Here is a 26,219-nt window from a genome sequence, read left to right on the forward strand (position 1 = left end):
AGCAAGATCCAGGACAGGCACCAAAACTACCCAGAGAAACCCTGTCTTGAAAAACAAACAAAAAACAAGCACCAAACCAAACCCTCACAATTTATGGGCAGTGGTGGTGCACACCTTCTATTCCAGCACTCAGGAGGAACCCTGAGTTTGAGGCCAGCCTGGTCTACAGATCGAGTTCCCAGACAGCCAGGGCTACACAGAGACCCTGTCTTGGAAGAGAACAAAGCATGCCTCCTCATGGTGGGATTTAGGACAGTACTTCCTTCTACATCAGCCTTTCCTGTGCTTTTCCAAGTGGGCCAAAGGGCCTTGGAAATTCTCCTCTCCCCGAGCCCCAAATAAGCAGCACACATACTGACTTTTGGTCAAAATTAGTAAACTTTATTTAAATTTCAAAAAAATAACAGACCAAAGGCAGCTTAAGCTTTGTTCTTCCAGATCATTTGTATGACTCAAAGCAGGAACTAGCCTTCGGAAGTTAAAATGCCTTTAATCCCAATCAAATCCAGGCAAGCAAAGACCTTCACTGTGGAGTCAGGCATGGAATAGGTGGGGTGACAAAACCCTGCAGCTGTCAGTGAGTCCCAAGACAGCATGAGTGGAGGACAACACGCAAAGCGCCATCAGAAGACGGGACGCAGAACTTCCAGAGGATTCTGTCACAAGGAGTTATGTACAAGGGACCCAGGCTAGGGTCTCAGCCTGCGGGGAGAGACGGCACAGGCCACCGCGGTTGTGTGACCCTAACCTGCCGCTGCTGTGCCCTGCTCACCCTCAGTTCTCCTCATCGCTGTCATCTGGGCTGATGGCTGGGCTGGTGAGGCTGTAGGTGGGGCTGGTGGGTGAGTAGCCAGGGGAAGTGGGAGAGTAAGTGGAACCCTTGGGCGAGGTGGGGGAGTAGGTGGGGCTGGTGGGTGAGTACTTGGGTGAAGTGGGGGAGTAGGTGGGGCTGGTAGGCGAGTACTTGGGGGAGGTTGGGGTATAGACCGGAGAGGTTGGGGAGTATGTAGGAGAGGTCGGGGAGTATTTTGGGGTGGTAGGTGAGTAAGTGGGGCTGGTAGGAGAATACTTGGGAGAAGTAGGTGAATATTTAGGGCTTGTAGGTGAGTATTTGGGAGAGGTAGGGGTGTACTCCGGTGAGCTGGGACTGTAGGAAGGACTAGTTGGGGTATACTTGGGGGAAGTGGGGCTATAGCTTGGTGAGCTGGGGCTATAGCTGGGAGAGCTAGGTGTGTAGGTTGGAGACTGCGGTGTGTACCGTGGGCTGGAGGGGGAGTAGCTTGGCGAGGTGGGGGAGTAGCTGGGTGAAGTTGGGGAATAGCTTGGAGAGGTTGGGCTGTAGTTAGGGCTGGTGGGTGTGTAGTTCGGACTAGTAGGTGAGTAGCTAGGTGATGTGGGGCTGTAGCTGGGCGATGTTGGGGTATAATTAGGACTAGTTGGAGAGTAGTTAGGGCTGGTGGGTGAGTAACTTGGAGAAGTGGGTGAGTAGCTTGGAGATGTAGGAGAATAGCTTGGAGAGGTTGGGGAGTAGCTGGGGGAGGTGGGAGAGTAGCTTGGTGAAGTTGGGGAGTAGCTGGGAGATGTTGGGGAGTAGCTGGGAGATGTTGGGGAGTAGCTAGGTGAAGTTGGGGAGTAGCTGGGAGATGTTGGGGAGTAGCTGGGAGATGTTGGGGAGTAGCTGGGAGAAGTTGGTGAATAGGATGGAGATGTAGGGGAGTAGCTGGGAGAGGTTGGGGAGTAGGATGGGGAGGTGGGCGAGTAGCTGGGAGAGGTGGGGCTGTAGTTGGGACTGGTCGGAGAGTAGGATGGAGAGGTTGGGGAGTAGGAAGGAGAAGTGGGGGAGTACGAGGGACTCTGGGGTGTGTAGCCCCCAGGGGAGCGTGGCTCATAGGCAGGTGATGTTGGTGAGTAGCTGGGAGACATAGCACCACCTGCAGGGAAAGACAAGAAGGAGGTAAGCATGGGGAGCCTGGCCAGAGGGAAGGAGCCAACAGGAGATGAGCAGAGCAACTCACCCGGTGAGGGGATATATGGGCTTGAGGGTCCAGGGGAGCCTGGAGAGCCTGGTGTGGGAGACCATGCAGGAGAGTAACCTGGGCTGAAGCCACTGGCGTCAGATGCAGCACTGGGAGAGAAGCCAGCGGCTCCCGGGGTCATCCCACTCCCTGAAAGGGAGAACAGATGGGATCGGTTATAGCTCAATACCTTCCCCAGAGCCGCTGAAGTCCAGTGGTTCTCTTCTGGACTAGGCTACTCACCAACACTTGGGGACCAGGCACCATAGGCTGGGGTTGCACCCTGGTTCCAGGGCGTCATTGCAGGAGATATTCCTCCCATTGGACTGGGTGCAGAGCCAAAGAACATTCCAGTAGCTGCAAAGAAGCCCAGAGTGATTCATGAGGAACAGCACTCAGGGACTAATGGCATCCCCCCTGCACACCTGTCCTCACCCACCCATCCTCCAGATACCCAGCCAGTTCTACACAGCTGAAGCCCTCAGACTCACGTCCGGCAGCCCCCAGGCCGGGAATGTTGGTGGGGATCTCCATGCCATATTTGCACTTTTCAGCATCAAGCAGGAGGTCAAAACAGCCAGTGCCAGCTGGAGCAAGCTGGCCCAGCATGATGTTCTCAGAGACTCCCTTCATGGGGTCACTCTCCCCGTGGGCAGCTGCTTCCATAAGCACGTCCACCTGAACAACAGAAGAGACACATCAGCCGTTCTACATGCAGCACCCATAGCGGCTCACTCATCACCAGTGAAGGACAGTGCCAGCCCACGGCACCCATTCCCTCCACTCAACCTACTTGGAGATTACCTTTACTAAGCTGGGCATGGTGGCCCAAGTATTTAGTCCTACCACTTGGGAAGCAGAGGCAGAAGGATCTTTCTGAGTTCAAAACCGGCCAGGTCTACACAGTGAGACCCTGACACACCCACACACCCACACACCCACACCCACACCAATGATGATGGCAATGATGATAAAACTGCCATTAGCAGCTGGGCATGGTGACTCATGCTTGCTTTGTCATCCAAGCCCTCAGAAGGCCGAGGGAGGAGGATTACTGAGTTCAAGGTTAGGCAGAGTTACATAGTGAAGTGTGTGCGTGTACACACACCCTTATTAGTCTGTTGCCATTACCGTTTCCTCGAAGGAGCATTTCATGAGCGGTCCAGTGTCCTGGCGGTTGACTCCATGACGAGTGATGGCCATTAAGTGGCCTCGACAGGTCATGGTGTCACACAAGAGAGCCAAATGCCGATAATTGACATAGGAACCATCAAAGGAGATGACATGGTAGAGTTCCCGCTCCAGGGCCTTCCGCACAGCCTCAATGCCCAGCACCTGCCAGAGTCGAAGGAAAGAGTCAAGACCAAGTTGGCTCTGCCCATCTCCCTGATCCTGTCACTACCCAGACTGTCATCCACCCTAAATTAAAAAATGGACTCAGACAGAAAGCCTAAGCATGGAAATCATTAGTGGGGAGCCCTAGAGAGACTTCTAGGCGTTGTGCTCTGTGGGCTTACCGTAAAGATCTCCACGATATCATTGGATGTTGTGCGCACAGGGTCCACATCCTTCTCACTCAGCACCCGCATCAAGCTCACACCATCAGTCTCCAAGATCCACTCTTGCAGAGCCTTGAACTCTCCATCTTCGGTGATGATGATCTTCTTCTTGTTGTCAGTCTGAGGTAAGTGCATATACACCTGGAGAGACAGCGTGAACTCCAGTCAGGGGAGGTGGGGCACAGTAGGGGCAGCTGGCCATGGGGTGGAGTTCATAGAGAAGGTTGAATGCTGACCTTGCTAATCTGCTCGATACCCTGCAGGGTCATATCTGTCAGCATGTTGGACTCAATACACCGCAGGAAAACATCATCATCCATCTTATCCACCACCTCTTCCTCCTGCAATAAGAATAAGGTTAGGAACCCTATCTAGCACCTTTGGTCTCAACCCTGATCCCTCCCCAAACTACAAACTTCCCAGAAAAAATTGCTTCCTTGGCTCCACTGAGACTCTTAGTTTTTTAAAATAACTTTCAAGAAAACGTATTTATTTACTTTATGTTTGAGTGTTTTGTTGCCTGTGTGTCCATGTACAATATACTTGCATGGTGCTCTTGGAGTTCAGAAGGCACACCAGATACTCTGGGACTCAAATTACTGATGATTGTGAACCACCATAGGGGTTCTGGGAACGGACACTGGGTCCTCTGTAAGAGTAACAGTATTCTCAAGATGGGAGGTGGTGGCGCACGCCTTTAATCCCAGCACTTTAGGAGGCAGAGGCAGGTGGATCTCTGTGAGTTCGATGCCAGCCTGGACTTAAGAGCGAGATTCAGGACAGGCACCAAAACTACACAGAGAAACCCTGTGTGTGTAGTGGGGGAAGAGTAACAGTATCTCCCCAACCCCACCACAGGGTTTCTCTGTGTAGTCCCGGCTATCCTGGCACTTGCTCTGTAGACCAGGCTGGCCCTGAACTCTGTAGATTTACCTGCCTCTGCCTCCCAAGTGCTGGGATTAAAGGTGTGTACCACCACTGCCCAGCTTGACAATTTTATTTATTTTTATGTGTATGGGTATTTTGCCTGCATGTATGTCTATGTACTATGTGCATTCAGTGCCCATGGAGGCCAGAAGAGGGCATCAGATCCCTTGGAACTCGAGTTACAAATGGTTATGAGCCAACATATAGGTGTTGGGAACTGAACCCAGGTCCTCTGGAAGAGCAGCTAGTGCTCTTAAATACTGAGCCATCTCTCCAGCCCCCAAACTACTTCATTAAATGGATACATTGTATAATCTATCAAGACATGCTATTCTTTGATAATTCCTCTAAGAAGTGGCTGATAACTTCTTCAGCCAGGCATGGTAAATAAAGCACTCCTGTAATCCAGTCACGGCAGATGACGGCAGAAGATCAAGAGTCTAAGACAGAGACATGACCTCGCATAAGGAACCCTGGGGTGGCTGGAGAGGTGGCTCATCGTTTTAAGAGCATTTGTTACCCTTTCCAAGTATTTGGGTTTGGTTCCCAGCACCTGCATGGTGGCTCACAATCACCTACAATTCTAGTGCCAGGTGATCCAACAGCTTCTTCAGACCTCCAAGGACACAAGGCACACTTGTGGTGCATATACGCACAGAAACACCCCCACACCTACAATTTAAAAAAAAACTTAGCTGAGTGTGATGACGACACCTTTAATATCAGAACCCAGGAGGCATATGGATCTCTATGAACTTGAGGCTAACCTGGTCTACATAATGAACTCTAGGACAGCCAGGGGTACATGTAGAGACCTTGTCTCAAAAAACCAAAAATTCATAAATAAATACATTTAAAAAACAAAAAATGGAGTACTAGAGCCAGATGTGGTGGTGAACACCTTTGATCTCAGCACTTGGGAAACAGAGGCAGGTGAAATTTACAAGGTTCAAGGCCAGCTGGTCTATACAGTGAGTCAGGACAGCCAGTGCTACAGTAAGATCTTGCCTCAAAAACAAATACATAGGGGCTGGAGAGATGGCTCAGAGGTTAAGAGCACCGACTGCTCTTCCAGAGGTCCTGAGTTCAATTCCCAGCACCCACATGGTGGCTCACAACCATCTGTAATGAGATCTGGTGCCCTCTCCTGTACATAATAAATAAATAAATCTTTAAAAAACACAAAAAAACAAATACAAGTCCTAGGAAAAGCAATTCCTTTACAGGGCTTTTAACCTTAGAGTTAGTAAAGAATACCATTTTCTTTTTTCCTTATTTTTCTAAGATAGCACCTCACTATGTATCCTTGGCTATCCTAGACCGCATTCTATGGACTAGGCTGACCTTAAACTCACACATTTGCTTGCCTCTGTCTCCCACATGTTGAGATTAGTCTGTGTAGCTCTGGCTGTCTTAGAACTCACTTTGTAGATCTGGCTGTCCTCAAACTCAAGAGTCATACGCCACCACCACACACAGCTTTTTTTTTTTTTTTTTAAATTTATTAGGTATTCAGTGTTCTCTCTGCATGTATCCCTGCAGGCCAGACGAGGGCACCAGATCTCATTATAGATGGTTGTGAGCCACCATGTGGTTGATGGGAATTGAACTCAGGACTCTGGAAGAGCAGCCAGTGTTCTTTTAACCTCTGAGCCATCTCTCCAGCCCACGCCCAGCTATTTTTGAGCCAGGGTCTTGCTATGCAGTCCAGGTAGAGCTCAAACTTGTTATTCCTGCCTCAACATCCTGATCTGGAATTACAGGTGTGACTCACTACATCTGGCAAGACTGTCTCTTTCTGAACTCTTTATTATACTGTAGGCTGCTGGGTGTTTTGCTTGCATTTGTCTGTGCACTGCATGCATGCAGGGAGCTCAGAGGCCAGAAGAGGGCATCAGACCCCCTGGACAGGAGTTGGAGTCACCATGTGGATGCTGAGGATTGAATCTGGGTCCTCTTGAAGAGCAGCCAGTGCTCTTAACTTTTGAGTTATTGCTCCAGCTCTGACCCCATTTCTGTGACATGGGGTCTCACTATGTAATCCTGGTTGGACTGGAACTTAAGAGATCCAACCGTCTCTATCTCCCGAGTACTGCCAAACAAACAACTCCTAAAAATCTTGCTATACTCTTAGAAATGATCACACCAATACTAAAACATGACTGTTGTAACTAAGTGGACTGTTTTCGATCTCCCCAAATGTGGAGACACAGGCTTGCTTTTCACTGCTTCAAAGATTTTTTTACTTACAATTTGGACTTTTCCTCCTTTATCTACCCAGATGCAACTCTCCAAAGTAATGCTTTCAGCTAAAAACCAGACCTACCCAAATTATAGAGGCACACACTTGTAATCACAACACTCCCTCAGGACCCTAAGAAGGCAGGGCCATGATTTACCTAGGCTAATGAGCTTTACAGTCAGAAGCTGACTCAAAAGAAGAAAAACAAAAAAAACCATCACTACCACCAAAGTAAGGTTCAAGGGAATCTGGAATATATGAGCCATGTAGCTAGTTCCAGACCAGCACAACCTCTCAGGAGCCATGTCCAGGACCAAGTCACTAGTCACACATGGACCCTTATGTCTACTGTATACCATCTCCCCAAGAACACACTAATTCCTACTGTCCAGTCTGCGCCCAAGGCTGAAGTCTCTCTCTACTGCTTTCGACAAGCAGCTGTCTCTGGGAGGAGAGCCAGGGGCAGAGTTATAGCACCCACTTTTCCACTGCATCCTGTTGTCCACCTGGGTGCTATTATGACTTTAAAGATTTTGTTGTTGCTGAATGTTTTGAAAATCATTATTAACCAACTGTTTCCTATACCTGTATTAGGTGGGTGTGATTGGACCTTCAAAGCTTTTCACATCTTAAGGTTTAGGTTACTAAATAAAATTTAGTGATTCTTAGGATACATCATTTTCCCTCCTTGTGTCCCGTCCCATTTACCTCTTGCATCTTGTTTTCATCACTGTTCATAATGCGGATACGAAGGACCAACTTCTCTGCATTATCATCATTGAAGATGCAATTCAAATCATCGCCAAAACCTGGCAGAACAGTAATGCACTGTGAGAAAACCATAACTAACTGCTTCCCAGTTTCATTGCATGTGCAGTTTTTCTCTCAGAGGGAACTCTTTTGGCTAATTCTTCCTCACGAATACCTCTTTCTCATAAACACTTCTGTAGAAAGAGGAAAGGGGGTTGGGAAGATGCCTTGGGGATAAGAGCACTTGCTCAGCAAACATTAGGACCTGCGTTTGGAGCCCTAGTACCCCATGTAAAGTCAAGTAAAATGTGGGGGTGTTTGGGGGGGAGTGGATGTGTCCTAGAGACTCATTGGTTATCCAGCCCAGACAAAACAGTGGGTTCCAGGTTCAGCTAGAGAGCTTATCTCAATAAATAAACAGATAAACAAATTATATTTATGTGTGTATGTATGTATATATGGTGCAGAGTGATAAAGAAGACACAGCCAATGTTAACCTTCGCCCTCCAGATATGCAAGTGTGCCCCTCACAAATGCATGTACACTGTGCACACATGCGCATGCACACACCCAAACTGCATTACAAGGAGAAGGAAGGACAGAGAGGACCTACAGGATTGAAGGTCCTGGAAAAGCCTGTTGGGAAGCAGGTGTTTACAGGCGGGTAGGTGACTCTTGGGACTCAAGTGAAGTAACCATGAAGTAGAAACCTAGGTGGGACATCCATGGCGGCTGCCCGCCCAGCCTTACCTGCATTGATTTTTTCAGCAATCTGCTCCATGGTGAGCTTCCGGTCAGTCATGTGCTTGCGGTCCAGCTCCACACGCAGGAGCCAGGGGGATATTCGGGCCACATCAAAGTCAGGCATCTCATAGTACACGTTCACCCACTCCTGATCCTCTGCCACCACCGTGCTCTGGGGGTTTGGGTCATAATAGATGGCAGTGTTGGCTGTCACCTTTCTCAATGTTGTATGTTCCAAGCGGCATAGAATGTCCTAGGAAGAGACAGTGATTCATGACATGACACTGGGGTAGCTCAAAGGCCTAGTGAAACCCTCAAACAGAAGTATTTTTGATTCAACCTCTTCTCGCCAGGCAGTCCATTATTCCTACCTTGGCCCGCTCTGCATCTCGAGCAGACTGGCCTAATAGGAAGACAGTGAGCGAAGGGGTCTTTGGCTTCTTGGAAATATTGATGAGCTCCTTAAGTCGAGGTACACCCAGCGTCACATTCTTGGCAGATACACCAGCATAGTGGAAAGTGTTCAGAGTCATCTGAGTGGCAGGTTCTCCAAGAGACTGTGCAGCCAGAGCGCCCACCATTTCTCCAGGATGGGCCTATGGAAAAGCTGGCATCAGACAAAGCCTATCTTGCAAGTGGAGGGAAGCAGTCAGAGTGAGCCTATTTGTTAACTGTAAAGAAACCTGGGGAGGTGAGTGTAGCCAGGAAAGGATGCTTAAAACTGAAGTCTTACTTGCTTGTTTCCTTTACAGATCTTCAGTTTATAACCTACCACTTCCCCTCACTTTGGGATATGTTGCATACCCAGAGAAGATACTATTATTAACATGCCAGATGCATTTTTTTTCCCTCTAAAGAGATTTTTATTTTATGTGTATGGGTGTCTTGCCTACATGTATGCCTGTGCAGCATGAATATGCTGATGTACATACACAGAGGCCAGAAGAGGGTGTTAGATCACTGACTGAAGTTACGATTATGAACCGTCATGCTGGTGCTTTGAATCAAGCTCAGGTCCTTAGAAAAGTAGCCAGTGTTCTAAACCACTGAATCATCTCTCTAGCCCACATCTACAATCTCCAGGAGGTCTGTGTGGGTGAATGTGTGAGCTCATGCATGCCATGGCACAGGTGTGGAGGTCAGAGGAAAAGTTAAAAGTCAACGCTCTCCTTACATCATGGGGGCTCATGGAGGTTCTGGAGACAGAACACAGGTTCTCAGCACCTTTACATATTGAGCCTTTTTTTTTTTTCCCCCCAGACAGGGTTTCTCTGTGTAGCTTTGCGCCTTTCCTGGAACTCACTTGGTAGCCCAGGCCTCGAACTCACAGAGATCCACCTGCCTCCCGAGTGCTGGGATTAAAGGTGTGTGCCACCAACGCCCGGCGGTTTCTTTGTTTTGTTTTTTCAAGACAAGGTTTCTCTGTGTAGTTTTGGAGCCTTTCCTGGTCTCACTCTGTAGACCAGACTGGCCTCAAACTCACAGAGATCTGCCTGCCTCTGCCTAGACTGAGCTATTATATCAGCTCTGTTTTATCTTTCAAAGATTATTTTGTTTATTCTGAGTCATTTGTATTTTCAGATAGTGATTTCATTAGGATCAACTTGTAAATTTCTGCCTTAAGAGCCCACTGGAATTTTGGTAAGAACTATGCTAAGTTGGGGACTAGTGACATTCAACAACATTTGACTTTTCCAATCCAAACATTGGGGCTGTCTTTAAGTGATTCTTTCAATGGTGTTGTATTTTCTATTATTGTTTTATTTTTACTTTTTGTTTTTCAAGACAGGGTTTCTCTGTGCAGCCCAGGCTGCCCTTGAACTCAAGAGACCTGTCTGCCTCCCGAGTGCTAGGACTAAAGTCACGTGCCACCACATCCATGTAGTTTTGTAAATGTGGCAGATATTTTGCTTACATGTATGTCCAGACAGTTGTGAGCCATCACCCTACATGTCGGGAATTGAACCTGGGTACCCTCAAGAGCAACAAGTGCTCTTAACTACTAAGCCGTCTATCTCTCACAGTTCATTATACTGTCTCTGTACCCTCCCGTTATTCTGTAAAAGCCTCAAAGACAGTGAAAACCTGTTCTAGTATCTGCAATCTTTCTTTTACTCCCTGTATTTACCTGAATTAGAATCCTCATACAGTAGACATTCTAGGAAAATAAAAACCTGTTCCAATTTCATATCCTAGTCACGACATTTATCTCTGGAATAAGCACTGCTTGATGGTCACTTCATATGAACCTCAGTTTCTTTCACATGGGACTGGCAATCCCTCAATTTATTATATATTTAGAAGACAGGATCTCACTATGAAGTCCTGGCTGTCCTGGAACTCACAGAGATCCACCGGCCTCTGCCTCCTGTGTGCTGGGATTAAAGGTGTGCGCTACAACCACCACCTAGCTCAATCCCTCATTTTTAATGTTTAATGGCATAGCTACTCACAGCAGCCTTGCAAAGATACCCAGCAATGTAGAAAAATGGGTCATTGCTAGGAACCAGAGAAGCCAATAAGCAAAAGAAAAACTCAAGGCTGAGGAGAAGCATTAACACTCACAATGGCTTGGTTGAACTTGGACTCTATCTCCCCAAGCAGCCAGTCAAAGGCCTCTCCACTGAGCCGAAACTCCTCGGCCATGCGTCTAGAGCAGAGTGTGGATCTTAGGTGGATGTTGAAGAGCAATGTGGCATTCTCCTGTGCCTGCCGACTTAGTGGGTCATCCCCGTTCACAATTACCAACTTCTTGCTCAATTCCTTGACTCCTGGGGCCCAATAAGGCAAAGAGATTGTCAGACCAGGCCATAGCAGACTCTAATCCCCCAGGCTAGCCCAGAGACATCAAAGCAGGCACTACTTACCCTCTACCACTTTGATGGGGTGCAGGTCAGAGGGAAGGCGAGGGTTGATGTGGAAGATTTTCTGAGCATTCCAGATCATACGCAGAAGGTTACAGGGGAGGACCACCTGAGAGAGGAGGGATTGAAGGGAGGACTGTTAACAGGACAACCATGCAACAGTAGGACCTCTCTAGTATAGCACTTCCCATTTACATGTACCTTGCTGTCACCAGTTGGGAAGATGACCCTGAGCACTTCCCGGTCCTCACGCATCCGTTCAAATTCCCGTTCCAGCTCATTCTGTATGTGTGCATTGCTCAGCACATCCTTCACCAGATCCTCCTGTAGAGTGCGCCGCAGGGCCCTCTCATTGGTATAATCAAAGCGGAACCTGGAGGTGATAAGGGGTGAAATGAGAGGACACACTGGCTCTGTGTTCCCACCCCCATAAAGTATGGGGTGAGGTTTTCAAATGTGCACAACTAGGAACAGGGCGTATAAGGCCCAGGCCCTAGTACAGCTGATGGGACCTAAGCTTGTCCCATTCCTTTATGTGCTGCTTTGTATTATCACTAGGGACAAACTAGGGTCAGATCTCAAATCTGCCTCTGTATCCACTCTCTTCCCAGGTAACAACGATTTCAAATGGATGGAGAAATGCTAAAAGTAAAGCCCGCTGAAAGATGCATTAGGTCACTTCTCCAAGGGGAGTAATTTAACTCAAGCACTAGGGCCCAGGGTGGGGATCATCTGCTTGCCCGCCTCCTTACTTCTTCTCAAAAGCTTTGTTAGAAGGTTTAAGTGTAGCCAGATTCTGGAACTCAACACTCTCGCCTGCTAGGCCATCCTCTCCATAGCGCAGCTGGACCACCTGGTTGATGGAGTTCCGCACAGTTGCATCATATTTCACCATCACGGACTCCATGGATTTTATCAGCCTTCGCTGAATATACCCTGGGAAAGGGAGTCAAGAGGGCCACAAAGCTCAAAGATACAGAAAGAGGAACTGTAGCCCGAGAACCCCATCCCCATCTCCACGTGCACTCTAAACCGGCCTCACCAGTCTCGGCAGTCTTAACGGCTGTGTCGATAAGACCCTCTCGTCCTCCCATGGCATGGAAGAAGAACTCAGTGGGTGTAAGACCTGCTAAGTACGAGTTCTCTACAAAGCCTCGACTCTCAGGACCATAGTCATCCTTGATAAAGTGAGGCAGAGTCCGATGCTTAAATCCAAATGGGATCCGTTTTCCCTCCACGTTCTGCTGCCCCACCACAGCAATGACCTAAGGCGGCAGAAAACACAGGAATTTATGCCAGGAAGAGAGGTGCGTGCCTGTGATCCTAGCACTTGGGAAGGGAGACAGAAAGTTACTAAGTTCAAACTCAACCCGGGCCATACAACAAGAACATGCACTTGAAAAGGCCTTTCATATATGAGAGGACCTTGTTTCAAGGCCCAACACTGCAGTGGTGGTGTGGGGATCCCACTTTCCCCAAACACACACAAGGCCTCCGTCTCCCTCCAGACTCTGGAAAAACAAGAGTTCTTACCTGGGAGATGTTGATCTTGGAACCTTTAGCTCCAGACACCACCATGGACTTGAAGTTGTTGTATTCAGATAGGGATTTCTGGGCAGAGGAGCCAGTTTTGTCTCGAGCATCATTGAGAATGCGATTCACTTGATTCTCAAATGTCTGACGTAACGTGTTTCCTGGGGTAGGTTCCAGCTCATTGTTATGAGCCTTCTCAATGACCTAGAGACAGAGTTTTCATTGACCCATGAGTCGCTATTCTCCTCTCTCTAAACTCTTACTTCCATTTTGCTCTTGTGGGCGTTAAGTTCAAAGTTCCTAAGAAGCTCTTCTCTGCCCAGCCTTCTTCTCACCTCTATTACATCTTGTTTAGCCTTCTTAATAGTGTTCTGGATGTCTTGGTAAGTCTTGGAATCAGCAATGGAGTCCCCAATGCCAATGGTGTGACCTAGGGCGAAAGAAAAGCATGAGCAACAATCAACCATTTTTGGACTCTTTGGCAATCTGGGAGGAGTGTAAACAAACAAAAATGGATTAGTGAAACCACCCAGAGAAACCCTATCTCAAAAAACACAAACAAACAAACAAACAAGAAAGGGTAAACAAGCCGGGTGGTGGTGGCACACGCCTCTAATCCCAGCACTCGGGAGGCAGAGGCAGGCAGATCTCTGTGAGTTCGAAGCCAGTCTGGTCTACAGAGCGAGATCCATGACAGGCTCCAAAGCTACACAGAGAAACCCTGTCTTGAAAGACATACAAAAAGAAGAAAGGAAAAAAAAGGTAAACAGCAAATGAGGAAAAAGTTTCACACACGATTCAGAAGCACTTGCTATACTTGCCCTCGATGAGGAGCCAGTTGTTAATGACAGTCTGAATGTTGGAGTAGAAGAGGCGAGTGATGTCATGCCCCATCTCTAGGTAAGAGATGTGGACCAGAGAGCCTGCTGAGGTGCCCAGGGACTTCTTACAAAGGATGCCCATGATAAGCTCCCCATTCTCCACCACCACCTGTGGACAAGCACTCACTCAAAATTTTGTTCTCATTCCCAAGTCCAAATCCTTGATCTCAATACCCAGAAGCCAGGCTTACTTTGGTGTCTCCAGGAGAGATGTGCTTGTAAGGGCCACTGTCTTCATCATCAGGATGGGTGCTGTGGGTACGGATGCAATTGATGTGACCGGGTATGATGAGGGAGAAGATCTGCTTGCCTGTCCACAGGGGCCGGGGCTTGAGGATAGCTGGTTGTGGGACCTTCCCATCCCACGTGGATAGGAACATTAAAAGGTTCATCACTTCACCCTGTGAGGTAAACAGCAAGAAAAGAAAGAAAAGGAGAGGAGAAAGTCAGACTGGAAGCTTCATTGTCTCAGGAATATTTGGGAGGCTGCCATGCCCAACAAGAAAAACCACATTCTGGAAGCACAATGATGCCAGAAGCAGCTTGCAAATTTTTAGTTTAAAAGAAAAAAATTATAGTAAGATCTTATTTTCTTTTAATAATTAGGAAATAAGTAAAGGCAAAAATAAAGAAGTGATAAAATAAAAATTTAACAAGGACATACTTTCCCCTCATTTTTACTTTACAGACAATACATAAAAGAAAAAACACTGTTGCTCTCCTTTCCTGGCTCTTTCATACTCTAAGACCCTTTTGCCCACCAACGACCACATACCCGCTCCAGGAAGACATCTCTCTTAGTGAATTTGCGTACTGCCGTGAGAGTGTCCTGCACGATACCCATAACAGGTCGATTGCTCTGAGGGGTGACAATCATTCGAGGCACCATGGCCAACTCTTGGATCTCTGCCCGTGTCTCCAGAGATTGTGGCAGGTGCAAATTCATCTCATCCCCATCAAAGTCTGCATTGTATGGAGTTGTCACACTGTAGCCAAAGAGAGAAAGAATGCAGAGTTGGGACTACGTCGTCATCAGTGACATTTAATAGAATTGCTTGGCCTGTCCCCATCTCAGCCTGACTTCCCTCAGGTACAGAACTGACCTAAGATTCAAGCGAAAAGTAGACCAGGGGAGGATGCGAACCCGATGTCCCATCATGGACATTTTGTGCAAAGTTGGCTGACGATTGAAGATAACAATGTCCCCGTCACACATGTGCCGTTCCACCTGGTGAGGTACAGAAAAGGCTCACTAAAGGAGGCACACTAGACTGAAATGACAGTGACCTAGTCTCTTGTAGACTGGTGACAGTGTAGTGTTAGTTCACTGAAAAATACATCAAACACACTCCTCTTGTGCAGCCCTAGTCCAACCACCATCAGGTTACTAAGGATAATAAAAAGTAGTACCCACCAACTCCATGGATCTCCATGGAGATCCAAGGCCAGCCTGATCTACAGAGAGAGTTCCAGACAGACAGGGCTACACAGAGAAATCTTGACTTGAGAAAAACAAACCAAGCCAAACCAAATCAAAAAAAGAAAAACCACCCAAAACAAACACAGAAATTGAAGTCTGAGAGTTCCAGCTTAGCCTGGGGTATATGGTGAAAATCTGTCTCAAAAACAACAAAACCCCACAGCACTCCCACCTCCCTAAACAACCAACCACTCAACAAGCTTCAATCTAGGCCAGTCCCCATTCTAAGGGGCTTCCTGCTGCAGGGATAAATAGGATCATGGTCTATTACATGCCTTATAGCCGGTCTGCAGGTGTAAGTCACTGGGTTTAGGATGGAAACGCAAGTCAATTCGATCACCGTTGTCTCGAATGATGTACTTGGCTCCTGGATACTGGCTGTTTCCCCTGCGCACTAATTCCTGAAGCCTAAGGAGAGAAGTATGAAATGAGCAAATCTTCCCAAAAAGCTTCCATTCCCACCTTCATCCCCAAACCTCAAGCAGATGCCCAACATAATCCTCAGTATCTCCTGGCCTCACTCCAAGCTGTCTCTTCCAGATGAGGAAGGCACACTTCTGTCATGTGCCCCACCCCTGCCTTGGCACTGTGGACAAGGTTAATGGATAAAGCACACCTGTCAATGTTGAATGGGGTGACAATCTCCGCAAAGGTCATGTTGGCAGCGATGGAGCGGGGCACACCGACTTGGTCAATGGAGAGGTTAGGGTCAGGGGTGATGACGGTACGGGCTGAGAAGTCCACTCGCTTGCCCATTAGATTCCCTCGAACCCGTCCTTCCTTGCCCTTCAACCGCTGCTTCAAGGACTTGAGGGGACGGCCAGACTTTTGCATGGCCTATAAGAAAATACAGGAAGGGGCACCCAGGTAGTCAGCACTGGCTTTTCCTCGAGTTCTGCCCCATTCTGGCCCCACTCTGGCTCCAATCCACAAGGACAGGGTTATGCAGACGCACCCGGGGCAAGCCGGGCAGTTCATTGTCCACCATGGTGGCCACGTGGAACTGGAGGAGTTTCACATCCTCTGCGATGACATGGGCAGCCGCACCATTCTGCTCATTCCGCCGCAGCTGGTTGTTGATCTTGACGATGTCGGCCAGTTTGTGAGTCAGGTCGTCCTGAAGCAAGAAATCAGCATCACTGTCAGGCTACCACTAACTGGGTGCTCAGCACCCAGGTGCCAGGCATACAGTGTGGCTCCCTTCACACACCCTGTGAGACACCTAAGGGTATCTTTAAAGGGTACACAGCTATCAAGTGGCAAAGTGTTCAAGCCTAACTGGTCCACCTGGCCACCACGGGTGCATCTGACCCACCCTCTAGTCACCGCTCTTTCCCGGATACCTAGCCGTCAATGCAGTCCTGAGAGCAGCTGACCTGGTTGCGGGCAGAACCCTGCATCACCACAGCTGGTCGCACAGAGAGAGGAGGCACAGGCAACACTGTGACAATCATCCACTCAGGCCGGGCGTAGCGAGGCTCCATGCCCAGAACAAAACACTCCTCATCTGAGATGCGTTTGAAGATTTCATGGACTCGTTCTGGACTCAGCAAGATCTTCTTCTCCTGAGAGTCTTCATTAACATGCTTCCATTCAGCATACAGCTCCAGGCCAGAGCGCCGGATCCGGGGCTGGTACCGTCCACAGCCACCATGGCCCTGCCAAAGAGAAGAACCATCAGAACCTAGCCTGGGTCACTCCTGCAACCAGGCCAGTACATACATCCCACAGTTCTGTGTCCTTTCACTCAATTCCCAGTCTTAGTGGGTCCCTGTCACCTTTTCTTTGGTCAGATCCTCATCACCCTCAGGCTGCTCCACACCAAACTTGTGATCCATCTCCTCTCCACCTTCACAGATGTTTTTGCCCTTGCAAAGGTCATAGACATGTGTAAGCCGTTTCTTGGGCTGCCCCTTAGATTTGGCCAGGATGTCCTTAATCTTCGGGTTGTTCTGAGGGAAGAATAGGAGGGTCAATCGAAGCTGCCCCCCACCTCAGCTAGCAACTGCCCTCCCAGACTAGGGACCAATGCCCTACTCACGGAATCCACGAGCAGTTTGGAGCAGAAGAAGCAGACACAGCGCAAAACCTTCATGGTCTTCACCAGGAAACCCACATGAAACACAGGCTTGGCCAGTTCGATGTGGCCAAAGTGGCCAGGACACTCAGTCATGTTACCTGTGCAAACACACAGTGGCTTCCAGAGACTAGGTTTTTAGGTAGCCATCCACTCCTGGCTTGAAGGACTAAAACTGTTCCATTAGGGACTGCTCTGACCCCAGCACTTACCTGCACATGTCTGGCAGCGGCCAGTCCGCTCAATAACCCCCTGCCTTGGATCCATTAGTCCCCCAAGCTTGGGGCGACCTCCCTCGGTTGTCTCTGGGTATTTGATGCCACCCTCTGTCACAGACATCCGCTTCTGCAGAAAAGAAAAGCCAGCACCAACTAAGTAGGAGTCCCAGCTTGCAGAGCTAGAGTTCTGCACTAAAGCCTGAGAAAACTCCACACTACCTCCTTTACCTAGCATGAAAGGGGAATGTCAGCATAGCTAAAACTCTGGAATACTAAACTCGAGTACTACATCCCAAAAGTATGTTCCAGCCACTGGGTGTGCATGAGGGGTGGAGGGTGAGTTGGCATGTGTTCCTAACAGAGTATGAACCTCTAGTGTTTCCTTTTGGGACAGTCTTGCTGTGTAGTTCACGGTGGCCTCAAACTCCAGATCCCCCTGCCCTTCTTCCAAAAGCTAACGTTACATGCGCATCGCTATGCCCAATTCCCCTGCCTCTAGCTAGCACTGGGAGCCCAGATATCTCTCTGTATTAAATTCTGTTACTAGGCCATCCACAGGAGTTAACATAAAAAGAGATGTAAGTTGCTTCAAGAGTGGGGTGTCAAAACCAGAAATATTGTCTTTTTCTTCTCCAAAGTTGGAATTATGCCAACAATCATCTGAGACCCTGGCAAAGCCTCTCCGCACCCGCAATGATCCTGAGAGCACAGGCATGCTGTCAAGACCTACCTGCCAACCCTTAACATCAGTTCCCGAGGAGGAACAGGGCACCTCGCGATTCCGTCTCTTCTCCAACCCTATGTCTGCCACTGACTCCTAAACTGCCAACACTTCCATGTCCAGGTGGAAACTGATTGTAAGCAAGGACAACCCAGTACTGCACAGTTGGCAGAGTAGAAATGAATAACTGAAGTCTCAAGAAAGATGGGGCCAGGACTCAATGGGGCCAATTCATTGAGGAGAACTAGGGGAGCTCAGAAGATACAGTCTTTTTTCTGTCCGTGTGTATGTATGGGGGAGGGGGGTGTAGTCTTGGGGTCAAACCCAGGGCCTCAAGCATGCTAGGGAAGCAGACTGGCACAAAGCCATATTCTTGGTTTGGAAGTAGCTATGGTGATCAAAGCAATCTTGAGTATCCTCTCACATAATGAAAACCAGACTTTTAAATCAGTCAAGCTTTGGTCCACCAGCCTCTAGAGGTATGAAGGTCAAGCAATTTAACAAAAGCTTCATTGAGTGTTAAATCTGAGATACAGACAAAACTTGTTTTTCTAATCCTAACCACTGACCTGCTAGGAATGAGTTCTTATCTCTTAGACACTAGAAACTTCATATTGCATGAAGTTATTTACCCAAGCCTTCAGTTTCAGGTAGTCAGCAGAAGTGAAACCCAGCATCCTCTAGCCCTAAACACAGGCTTATCCCACTCTCCTTACTATAGCAGAAACAATGAGATTCACTCTTTTTATTTTTTTTTGAGACAGGACCTCACTAAGTAAGTTGGCCCTGGCTCCCCTTGAACTTAAGAGATCTATCTGTCTGCCTCTGCCTCCAAAGCACTGGGATTGGTTAAAGGCATGTACCACCGTGCCCAGATCATTCATTCATTTTAAAGACAGAACTAGTATAACATAGGCTGGCCTTGGACTCCCTATGTACCCTTAGGACCTCAAACAAGCTGAGCACCCTGGATCCCATTCATGAGCTTGCCAGATAAATGGCAAGCTCCTAACATTTGTTTGTTTGTTAATACTAAACTACACTGTTTAAGGCCTGGCATTAAACAAGGTATCAGAAAGAACTATTTGCTTACGTAACAGTTATGCTCACTTGACTATAATCCTTGAGGGCACAGATCATGCTACACACACACAGTCCCTCAGTGCCTAACATACTTACCAGCAGGTGGTTAAATACTCTGGCTGCATATATGTAGGAAACCGGTCCCTTATAAGATCATAATTAAATTTTAAGACCCAGTTATTCTCATTCATCAGTGTAACTCATACTACCTCAAAGAGGACAGGAATGACTGAGGATGAAGGTTGGTGGTACAGTATGAGCTTAGCACGTGTGAGGGTGTAATGCCAGGATGCCAGGTGCCCCTCACCCCCCCCCCCCCCCACACTCATGCATCTCACTGTGACGTTCTAAAGGGCTGGGAACTAACAGTATAGACTAGACAGCTTTGAATTTATAAGCACAGCCACTATGTCTGGCAGACTTTTTTTTAAGATGTATTTTTATGTGTTTGAGTGTTCTACTTGCATGTATGCACACATACTGCATGTGTACTTGGTGCCAGACAGGCCAGAAGAGGGCACTGAACTACCTGGAACTGGAATGAAGGTGTTACAAGCTGTCATGTGGTGATAGGAATTAAACCTAGGTCCAGTAGCCAGTGCTCTTAACCAATGAGCTCTCTTTAGCCCCACAGTAGCATACATTCTTTTTAACTTTATGAGTATGTATGTCATCTGTGTGTGGGTATGTGCTCATGAGTGCAGGTGCCCTCAGAAGTTAGATCCCCTTGGGGCTAGAGTTACAAGCAGTTTGAGTCACTTGTATGGGTAACTCAGGCCCTCTCCAAGAACAGTACATGCTCTTAACCACCAAGCCATCTCTCTAGTCCTGGCAGCAGACATCTGCCAATTCCAAGAGCCCTCTGTAACTCAATTTCTACCCCAAAACTGAGGAACACTACATAGGAAGTCCCTTATTTACCCATATTCCTTCCCAAAATAAAGCCATGTAATTCCCTCAAAAACAGGTTCTCTCACTGAACCAGGAGCACACCAATGTGGCTAGACTGACTAGCCAGCAAGCCCCAGAGACCCTGTCTATGTCCTCACCGCTGGGTTACAGGAGCACACCTCTATACCTGGTTTTTACATGGCTATTAGGGACTGAAACCCAAGTTATTTATCATATGAGCTATCTCCCCAGCCCCAAATACTGTATCGTTTGTAAAAGGCCAGGCATAGTAGCTTATGCCTTGCTATCCTAGCATTCAGGAGGACAAAAGAGCCCAAGTTTGAGGAAAGCTGGCTTATGTAATGAGTTCTAGATCAGCCCGGACTACCTAAGACCAAATCTCAAACAAAACAAAAAAAGCTTCACCTGCATACCATTAGGTAATTTTTTTCACTGTATCTGCTCACAACACCTCCAAAAAAGATCCATCATTAAGCAAGGAAACCCAAACTTAAAAACATTTATGTCTTAGCCATTTGAAAAAAAAATACTTAAATATAAACTGGAGAATATTTTAATTCATCAAAATAGAGCCAGGTGTGGTGATATGTGCCTGTAATCTCAGGAGGAACGAGAATTCAAGGCCAGTCTGAACACATATGGAGACCTTGTCTAAATTGCCGGGCAGTGGTGGCCCATGCCTTTAATTCCAGCACTTGGAGGCAGAGCCAGGCGGATCTCTGTGAGTTCGAGCCCAGCCTGGTCTACAGAGTGAGATCTAGGACAGGCTCCAAAAACTACACAGAGAAACCCTGTCTTGAAAAACCAAACCAAACCAAACCAAAAGAATAGTTTTATTTTTCCCTAAATAACCAAAATTTCATATGTATCACAACTCTTAGGTACTTACAACTTCTCAATCCTTGGGATCAGATAAGCTAACACCATCCTTATTTCTTGCTCCAAATCTGCTAGTCCTTAGCAACTGCTAAGACTGCAGCTTTGTGGTGTGGGTGCAGTGGCATAGGCCTGTAATCCCAGCAGTGAGATACAAACAGTCTCAAAAACAAACAATCAAACAAAAAACTGCAGCTAGAGATGACTCAGTGTTTAAGAACACATAGTAGAGAGCCAGGTGTGATGCACACACCTTTAATCCCAGCACTCAGGAGGCAGAGGCCAGCCTGGTCTACAAACCAAGTTCCAGGACAGCCAGGGCTACACTGAAAAACCCTGTCTCAAAAAAACCAGACCAAACCCCACATATTGCTCTTGCAGATGACTGGAGTTGGATTCTCAGCATCTATGTCTGCTGGCTCACAACCACTTGAACACGAGTGCCAGGGCATCCAACACCATTTCTGGCCTCTCCAGGCACCCCACATTAACATGGCATACACACCCCAAATTTCTTATTTTTATTTTTATTTTTAGGCAAAACACTTGCATTCAGCTCCAGGGTGTCTGTCACCTCTGATCTCTGTGAGCGCCTGCACCGGGAGACACACACCTCCACGCTGACACCCACACACAATTAAATAAATTTACAAACAAAAAAGCCAAACCAAACAAAAAACCAATTCAGCTTCACAAAGATATGATGTCATTCAAAGAGATCCAGCGCCATCTAATGTTGAAACTGAACCACGTGCAATTAGTAGGTCACAGAGCACCTGTGCTTCTCTCCAGAGGGCAGAACAATCCCTATTCCCTGTGACTTTGCCTCAAATGTGACAGCTGTCTGGGAACGTTGGATTTTGTTGATTAGGATAGTCTTGTTCTATTATAAAGATAGGACCTAAGTTATTCAAGAAGGGCTCCTATTAGCATTTACTAATATAATATTTAGCTGACTTACAGTTGTCATTTTCAAATGTTAAAATAAATAATCCTTTCAAATGTATATTTGTACAACTATTCACTTATTTACCCAAATAATTTTAATTACATGCCAGTCAGTACCAGGAACTACTGGAAATGCTTGGTAACAGCATTCTATAGTGAAAAAGCTTAAAAAAAAAAAAATCTTCTAAGAGTGACAGGCTATTAAAACAGAGGGTAAGGGTTACAGAATAAAGGGTGCTATTTAAATGGTCAGGGTAGACATCTAAACACAGACTACTTTGACATGAAGAACAAGGCATAGAAGCGGTCCGGACAATGCTATTCCAAGCAGCAGAGACAATGATTAAGTAGCCCCTGAAGCAATAACAAGCTTGTTAAAAGACAAGCCGGCCAGAGTGCAAAAGGAAAGCAAGGGGACTAGAGAGATGGCACAGTGGTTAAGAGCGCTTGTTGCTCTTGCAGAGGACCCAGGTTTGAGTCCCAGCACCACACGGTAGGCTCAGTTCCAGGGGATCCAATGCCCTCTTCGGACTCTCCCAGGTACACATATGGTGTACATACATCCATGCTGGCAAAACATTCTCACACATAAAATAAATCTAAACAATATTTTTAAAATTTTCTTTTCCTGTTTGGTTTTTCGAGACAGGGTTTCTCTGTAGTTTTGGAGCCTGTCCTGGAACTCGCTCTGTAGCCCAGGCTGGCCTTGAACTCACAGAGATCCGTCTGGCTCTGCCTCCCAAGTGCTGGGATTAAAGGCGTGTGCCACCACCACTGCCTGGCCAGGAAACTCTTTTAACCTGTTATTAGGAAGGTTATTCCTTGAGGACCAAAGGCAGAACGGTAGTGCCCTGAATGCACACTTGTTCTACTTTTGCCAGCCGCCTATTCACACACCCCTTATCCATTTCTTAATAATGTAGAATTCCTTCTCCCCCCGCAAGACAAGGTTTCACTGCATGTAGCCTTGGCTGGCCTGGAACTCACAGAGACCCGCCCTCTTCTGTCTCTAGAGTGCTGGAATCAAAGGCATGTGCCACCATGTCTGCCCCTAATTCCTTTTGTGTGTTAACAAATCTAGCTGAGGCTGGAGAAATGGCTCAGCAGTTAAGAGAACTTACTGCTCCATCAGAGGACCAGAATTCAGACCCCAGCACCCAAACTAGGTGGCCTATATATCTCCACCTCCACTTCTGACCTCCACAAACACCTGTGCGTGCGCGCACACACAGCCAAGCATATATGCCTCTTAAAATTATTTTTAAAAAATGTTATCTGTATTAGTGTTTTGCCTGCACACCAAGTGCATACAGCCTCTATAGAGGCTAGAAGAAGGCATCAGATCCCCTAGAACTGGAGTTACAGATGGTTGTGAGCCACTACTGGGGGCCTCTAAAAGAGCAACAAGTGTGGCACCCTAACTGCTGAAGACATTTTTTCACCTAGCCTAAATTTTTTTTTTTTTTTTTTTTAGTTTTGAAAAAAAAACTAACTAAACCAGGTATGGTGGTGCAAACCTATACTCTCAGCACTCAGAAAGCTAAGGCAGAAGAATCACCATTTCCAGGGCAGCCTGGACTGAATAGCAAGACTCTGTTTCCAAACACCAAGAGCTGGGGATACTGGAGCTGAATGGTGAGAGCACTTGCCTAAACATGCACAAGACAGACTGACTCTGAGCTCCAGTAAAAACTGAAAAAAACAAGGTTGTGGTTTAGCTCAGTGGTAGAACCTAGCAAGCAAAAGGCCCTGGGTTTGGTCCTCAGCTCTGGGAAAAAAAAATAGAAAAACTGAAGAATCAAAACCTGTCCATCACATTTCAAATTGTTTCCCAGTTTTTCGTTTTTAAAGATTTATTTATTTACTATGTATAGAGTGTCCTGCTTGCAGGCCAGAAGAGGGCACCAGACTTCATTATAGATGGTTGTGAGCAACCATGTGGTTGCTGGGAATTGAACTCAGGACTTCTGGGAGAGCAGGCAGTGCTCTTAACTACTGAGCCATCTCTCCAGCCTCCAGTTTATTTTATTTTTTTAAGCTCTGTCAACAGAGCCTCTGACAAAAACAGAGTGGCTCATAATCTGCCTTATTCGTTCATGTACAACGCTTAGCTTATTATCAGCTTACCATAAAATTTACCTTTATTTAACTTACTAATGTAAGTGTTCATACTCTGGTACTAGTTTCCCTAAAAGCCTGTATTTTTTTTTCAGTGTTTTATTACTTTGTTTAAATATTTCTCTGGAATTCATTCCGTGGTCTGGGTGTTCTGAAAACCAATGCTGGTTTTTTTTTTTTTTAATAGTGTTTGTGAGTTCTGCCATAGTTGAACTCTTTCCAACAGAACTGTCTCAGTCCAGAAACACAGCCACTTAATTCCATTCTCTCCTATTAGTTCAGCAGGAAGAAGTCCAAGTCTCCAAAAGCTATCCCCTAAGACTACCCCTCCATGGTCACTGTTGTCTGTCTTCATCCACTTCCCATCAGCTCTTTACAGATCTACCGGATGTGCATGTCATTCTGTTTATAGTTATCCAATGGTTACTGAAAGAGAATTCTGACTCTAGCAGGATTTACAATATTCCAAGCTTCTTCAGCATACTTTGTGACACTAACCCCTCCCCCACTAACCCCCGCCCCAACACTGGCTTTTCTGTCTCTAGGATACAAGTTTATTTCTCCCTCAGTTGGTAACACTCGGTCGGTTTCCTCTACCTAAAAATAAACCCTCCCCCCAGAACCTATGGCTTTAGAGGACTCATACTCCTCATTACTCAGGTAATGTCACTTCTGCTGACAGGGAGCAAACCCTGACATCATCCAATTTCGGCGACTTTTTTACAGAATTTCCTTGTTTCACCTTCTTGTTATATTGTTCAGCTGTGTGTTCCTAGTGCCTGGGGACTGTCACATACCAGAGTGCTCAATATTTGTGGAAGGAGACGGAAACAACATGAGAATCCACTTCCTGTCCCAACTTTCCAACTCTCCGAATCTGGGCAGTTCTAAAGCACGGAATCATCTTGTCTGCCCAGCCAAGCACCCATCTCGGACACAGCAGCACTAAAAAGCCTGTTTAAATGCCGGCGTCGTTGGCAGAGCCCGAAGGCTGACCCCGCGGGCCATCGGCGTCGTCGGCCCATCCTCCCAGAGGACCACCGGAGGCCCGGGAAGGAGAAGGGCAGAGCAGAGCAGCTTACCAGCTCATCCGGACTCAGCACTCCGAACTGCACTCTCTTGATGGTGCGCAGCGGGCATGCGCTGTCCCCGGAGGGGGGGCCACCCCCGTGCATGGCGAGGTAGGCGCGCTGCGCAGGCGCAAATCTCGCTACAAAAAGCCTGCGCCACCGCCGCCTAAGTGCTCAGACCTCGTCCGGGCGGCCAGCGGGAAAGATCTCCCGGAGAAGAGAGGAAAAGGCCGGAGGGGGAGGAGTGGGGGAGGGGAGGAGGCGGGGAAACGAGGAGGGCGGAAAGAGAGCCTTTTCTCCCTTTCCGGAGATTTCTCGGCTCCCAAAAAAGCAAACAAAAGGAGGGAGGGAAGGAGGAGGTTTTGGGAGGGAGGAAGAAGAGAAGGGGTAACGAATAAATAAGTAACCGGGATCCTGAACGGCGGAGGTTACGGCGGTTTGTCGCTCCCCCTTCCGGGAGCCACCTTCTTCTCCAACCGTCCCGGCCGCGCTCTCGGCGCTTCTGAGGAGAGACCGGGCTGAATGACGCCTTTTATAGACTCGCCCTTGTGTCCCGCCCCTTCCTTTCCCGCCCTCCCTTGCGCTACGGGGCCGCCCGCACCGGCCCGCACGGAGCGCGAGCCGGCGTTGTTGACCCTCGGGCTCCGGCTCGCTGGTTGGGTGTTCTTTTGACGTGACAAGAGGAGGAGAATCTTCCTGATCCCGCCACCGCCGCCCGCCGCTTTCCCGTGCACTCAAGCTTGCGGCTTGCAGAGTCGAGGGTAAAGTTAGGCCGCCTCTACCCGGCTTTGGCGCACAGGCTCGTTCTCAGCCCGAGTCTCACTAACCCCTCCCCCACACACCCGGAAAATGGTCTGCTCCACGCCTCGGCCGTGAAGGCGGGGCCGGTCGGGTGCTCCGGAGTGTGTTCCGGAGAGGGAGGGAGTGGCGGGCCGGCCCTCGGTCATGAATATTCAGTTTTTCGCTGAATATGCATAAGGCAGACAAGATGGCGCGTCCAAGCGACTGGAAGTCGGAGTTTGTCGAGAGGCCTCCCAGGATGGTGGGGTGCCTCCTGTCCTCTAAGCGAGAGCCATACGGAGCCCCTGGCCCTGGATCTCCAGCTTGAAAGCTGTTCTGGAAGTAGGATGGCTGCTCCCCGAGAGCCGCAGATCACGACAATCCGAGGAAAGCAGATTAGTGGTGGGGCAGAATACGAAAG

The 26,219-nt window shown here is 47.8% G+C and overlaps 1 protein-coding gene across 1 annotated transcript; it reads right to left on the bottom strand.

Annotated features, from left to right (window-relative positions):
• Window positions 1-359: 359 nt before the first annotated feature.
• Window positions 360-25,545, bottom strand: Polr2a (RNA polymerase II subunit A). The gene is made up of 29 exons (XM_036195457.1): window positions 25,031-25,545; window positions 17,285-17,417; window positions 17,037-17,173; window positions 16,774-16,947; window positions 16,372-16,653; window positions 15,951-16,112; window positions 15,612-15,832; window positions 15,271-15,403; window positions 14,619-14,743; window positions 14,291-14,501; window positions 13,707-13,916; window positions 13,456-13,624; window positions 12,970-13,064; window positions 12,635-12,838; window positions 12,144-12,366; window positions 11,854-12,037; window positions 11,303-11,474; window positions 11,105-11,210; window positions 10,803-11,008; window positions 8,609-8,833; window positions 8,244-8,490; window positions 7,452-7,552; window positions 3,811-3,915; window positions 3,533-3,715; window positions 3,147-3,350; window positions 2,507-2,693; window positions 2,259-2,372; window positions 2,016-2,165; window positions 360-1,931 (listed from the first exon to the last, which is right to left on the bottom strand). The coding sequence occupies exons 1-29, from the start codon at window positions 25,121-25,123 to the stop codon at window positions 775-777; spliced, it is 5,913 nt and encodes a 1,970-aa protein (XP_036051350.1). The 5' UTR covers window positions 25,124-25,545; the 3' UTR covers window positions 360-774.
• Between the last annotated feature and the right edge of the window lie 674 nt (window positions 25,546-26,219).

This window comes from Onychomys torridus, chromosome 8 (genome assembly GCF_903995425.1).
Source record: "Onychomys torridus chromosome 8, mOncTor1.1, whole genome shotgun sequence".
Taxonomy (NCBI): Eukaryota; Metazoa; Chordata; class Mammalia; order Rodentia; family Cricetidae; genus Onychomys; species Onychomys torridus.

Coding starts and splice junctions, on each gene's coding strand:
- Polr2a (XM_036195457.1), bottom strand. CDS start 25,123: ATGCACGGGGGTGGCCCCCCCTCCGGGGACAGCGCATGCCCGCTGCGC. Junction 11,009..11,104: donor CCCCATCAAAGTGGTAGAGG/GTAAGTAGTGCC, acceptor ATTGGGCCCCAG/GAGTCAAGGAATTGAGCAAG. Junction 2,166..2,258: donor TGCCTGGTCCCCAAGTGTTG/GTGAGTAGCCTA, acceptor TCTCCCTTTCAG/GGAGTGGGATGACCCCGGGA.